Source organism: Puntigrus tetrazona, chromosome 7 (assembly GCF_018831695.1).
Source record: "Puntigrus tetrazona isolate hp1 chromosome 7, ASM1883169v1, whole genome shotgun sequence".
Classification (NCBI taxonomy): Eukaryota; Metazoa; Chordata; class Actinopteri; order Cypriniformes; family Cyprinidae; genus Puntigrus; species Puntigrus tetrazona.
In genome coordinates, this window is record NC_056705.1 from 5164682 (window position 1) to 5167638 (window position 2957).

The 2957-nt window shown below is 37.4% G+C and overlaps 1 protein-coding gene across 1 annotated transcript in view; it reads right to left on the reverse strand.

Annotated features, from left to right (window-relative positions):
* LOC122348041 (bone marrow proteoglycan-like) overlaps positions 1–2559 on the reverse strand; it is a 3136-nt gene extending 577 nt beyond the window's left edge. The window contains exons 1-3 of the mRNA XM_043243291.1: positions 2496–2559; positions 2020–2417; positions 192–521 (exon numbers count right to left, since the gene is read on the reverse strand). Of these exons, the coding sequence (XP_043099226.1) occupies positions 192–521; positions 2020–2044 (355 nt within the window). The 5' untranslated portion in view covers positions 2045–2417; positions 2496–2559. The remainder of the gene's footprint in view (positions 1–191; positions 522–2019; positions 2418–2495) is intronic.
* Between the last annotated feature and the right edge of the window lie 398 nt (positions 2560–2957).

Consider the following 2957-nt stretch of genomic DNA (forward strand, 5'->3'; position numbering starts at 1 on the left):
AGGCATTTCTATTATGGATGGACAGGTTTCAGATGAAGGTTTATGGTCACATCGGCATGAAGTGTAAACAATGAAACATTGGAAATGTAAAATATAGGCCATAATCTCAAAATAGTCCAACAGAATACCCTAAAATGATGTAATGCAATCTAACTGGTAAACATTTGGTAAAACACTGGTAAAACACTCACTTTCGTAGCAGAAGAAGGGTCTGGTTTCGATGCACCTCTGATCATCCCACCGTCTGTTTTGTCGTAACTTCACCACACACTCTCCTGACCCGTCCGGCTGACCAAAATTCCAGTTTCTGAATGAAGACGTGCTGTTATCGGACCAGACAAAAGCGTCTTTGAAAAGCCCGATGTATACGACATCTCCTGCAGGTATCAGCTGCTGGATCTGGAGGTTCTCCTCCTTGTTCCTCACGCTGACCAGCTCTGACCGCTGCTGTCTGCAGTAACTCTGAGCGCCTCTCCAGGGCTTCGGGTCATTAATTAACATGTACTTGCTGTATTTCTGATCTAGAAGATACAACGATAAGCATGAATCTGCAGAACATCAACTCTACACGCGAATCACTTTTAGGATCACGTTCAGGATCACATTCAGAACCACATTCAGAACCACATTCAGAATCACATTCAGAACCACATTCAGAATCACATTCAGGATCACATTCAGGATCACATTCAGAACCACATTCAGAACCACATTCAGAATCACATTCAGAACCACATTCAGGATCACATTCAGGATCACATTCAGAACCACATTCAGAACCACATTCAGAATCACATTCAGGATCACATTCAGAACCACATTCAGAATAAAATTCAGGATCACATTCAGGATCACATTCAGAACCACATTCAGAATCACATTCAGAATCATGTTCAGAATAAAATTCATGATCACATTCAGAACCACATTTAGAATCACATTCAGAACCACATTCAGGATCACATTCAGAACCACATTCAGGATCACATTCAGGATCACATTCAGAACCACATTCAGAACCACATTCAGAATCACATTCAGGATCACATTCAGAACCACATTCAGGATCACATTCAGAACCGCATTCAGAATCACATTCAGAACCACATTCAGGATCACATTCAGAACCACATTCAGAATCACATTCAGAATCACATTCAGGATCACATTCAGAACCACATTCAGAACCACATTCAGAATCACATTCAGGATCACATTCAGAACCACATTCAGAACCACATTCAGAATCACATTCAGGATCACATTCAGAACCACATTCAGAACCACATTCAGAACCACATTCAGAACCACATTCAGAATCACATTCAGGATCACATTCAGAACCACATTCAGAACCACATTCAGGATCACATTTAGGATCACATTCAGAACCACATTAAGGGGTGCGTTTTATCATCAGAAATAATAATCAAAGCACTAGCGTCTATTTATGTGTATGGTGTGAATGTAGTTCACTCTACTCAGAATGTTGTGAGAACAGTGTATTGAAATTAAAATGTTCAAATGTCCAGTTTTCTTGTGGTGATTAAATGGAATGTGAAGCGTATTTTTTACAACATTCTGCTAAATTTTCCACACAAAATATAATGTTTAAATGTATAAAACATAACATTAATATGTATTATTTTAAATTATGCGAAGGTTAGAACATTATTTAGAGATTACTAAAGTTCCTTACAACAGTGTTTAAAAAAATCACCTAAAATATTCAATTTTTAAGGTTTATTTTAAATATTAAAATGTCCGGTTTTCTCATCATAATTAGAACTTTATGTATAGGAAGCAATTTTATATATGTTCTTATGAGAATGTTATGACCAAAGTTTTGCCAAATGTTATGACAATGCAAAATTAATACTGTTAGGCTACAAAAACATACCATAAAGGTTCCTTTAAGAATGTTATATCCTAGCATTTCTATAACTTTTAAAGAACGTTCCCTGTGATCTGAGTAGTTGTTTTATAAGTGCTCAAAGTAAATGCACGTCAATTCTGTACCAAAGAGGCCTGGCTCAAGTAGCATATGAAGCTCCTGTTCGTCTCGCACGTCGTGTCACGAAACTTTCCAGCAGAATCCATGACCGAGCAAAATTCATCTCCGTAGTTTGTTGGTTCTCTTTGTCCCCAGTTTCTGTATTCAGTTTCCCCGTCTTTGTAAAACTGTGGATTAGCCAGGGCCCAGTGCCACTGCTCGCTCCGTGTTTTCCTGAGTCCGATCCAGGCAGATTTGGTGCTCGTCGAGTCCTCGAGAGCCAGGAGCTCCTCCACGTCCGTCCAGTCCTCCACGCTCACCAGGTCAAAGTGATTCTCTCGGCAGTATTGCTGAGCATCAGCAAACGCTTTGGATTCATTCACATAGTAGTACTTTTTAGAGGGCCCTTCAGATGTGTACAAACCTTTCAAAAAACGGTTATTATAAAATATCCAGATGCAAAACAATAACTATTTCAAAAGTCACAGCCATAGTTTCTCACCTGTAAGGAAATGTATACCACAGCTCATGAAGACGAGAAGATGAATCTGATTCATGGTTCTTTCCTGCAGATTATGTCAAATGAACAACTCAAATAATATCTAAAAAATAATACAAATAATGGATCAAGTGATGCTGCTTCTCTGTATTTTTGTCTTCTTCTCATTAATAATATATAAACTTTTTCAATCCAGATACATTTGATTTAGCCCATTGGAAACGGTTATTCTTGAAAAAGCCAAGAAATTTCTTTATTTTTAATCTACCATTTTGCTTCTCAACTAAATGTATTTCGAGAATGTTTAGATATTTGTTATTGGAAAAGAAGACAAAAAAAGTATTTCCATCTTGGTTTCATATGTTAATAAAAATAATTCAAAGATTATTCATCCAGAATCACGAGACACAGTACATTTACTTTCTCTAAAAATAAGCATGTTGAGGCACGCTTAGATATTAATAT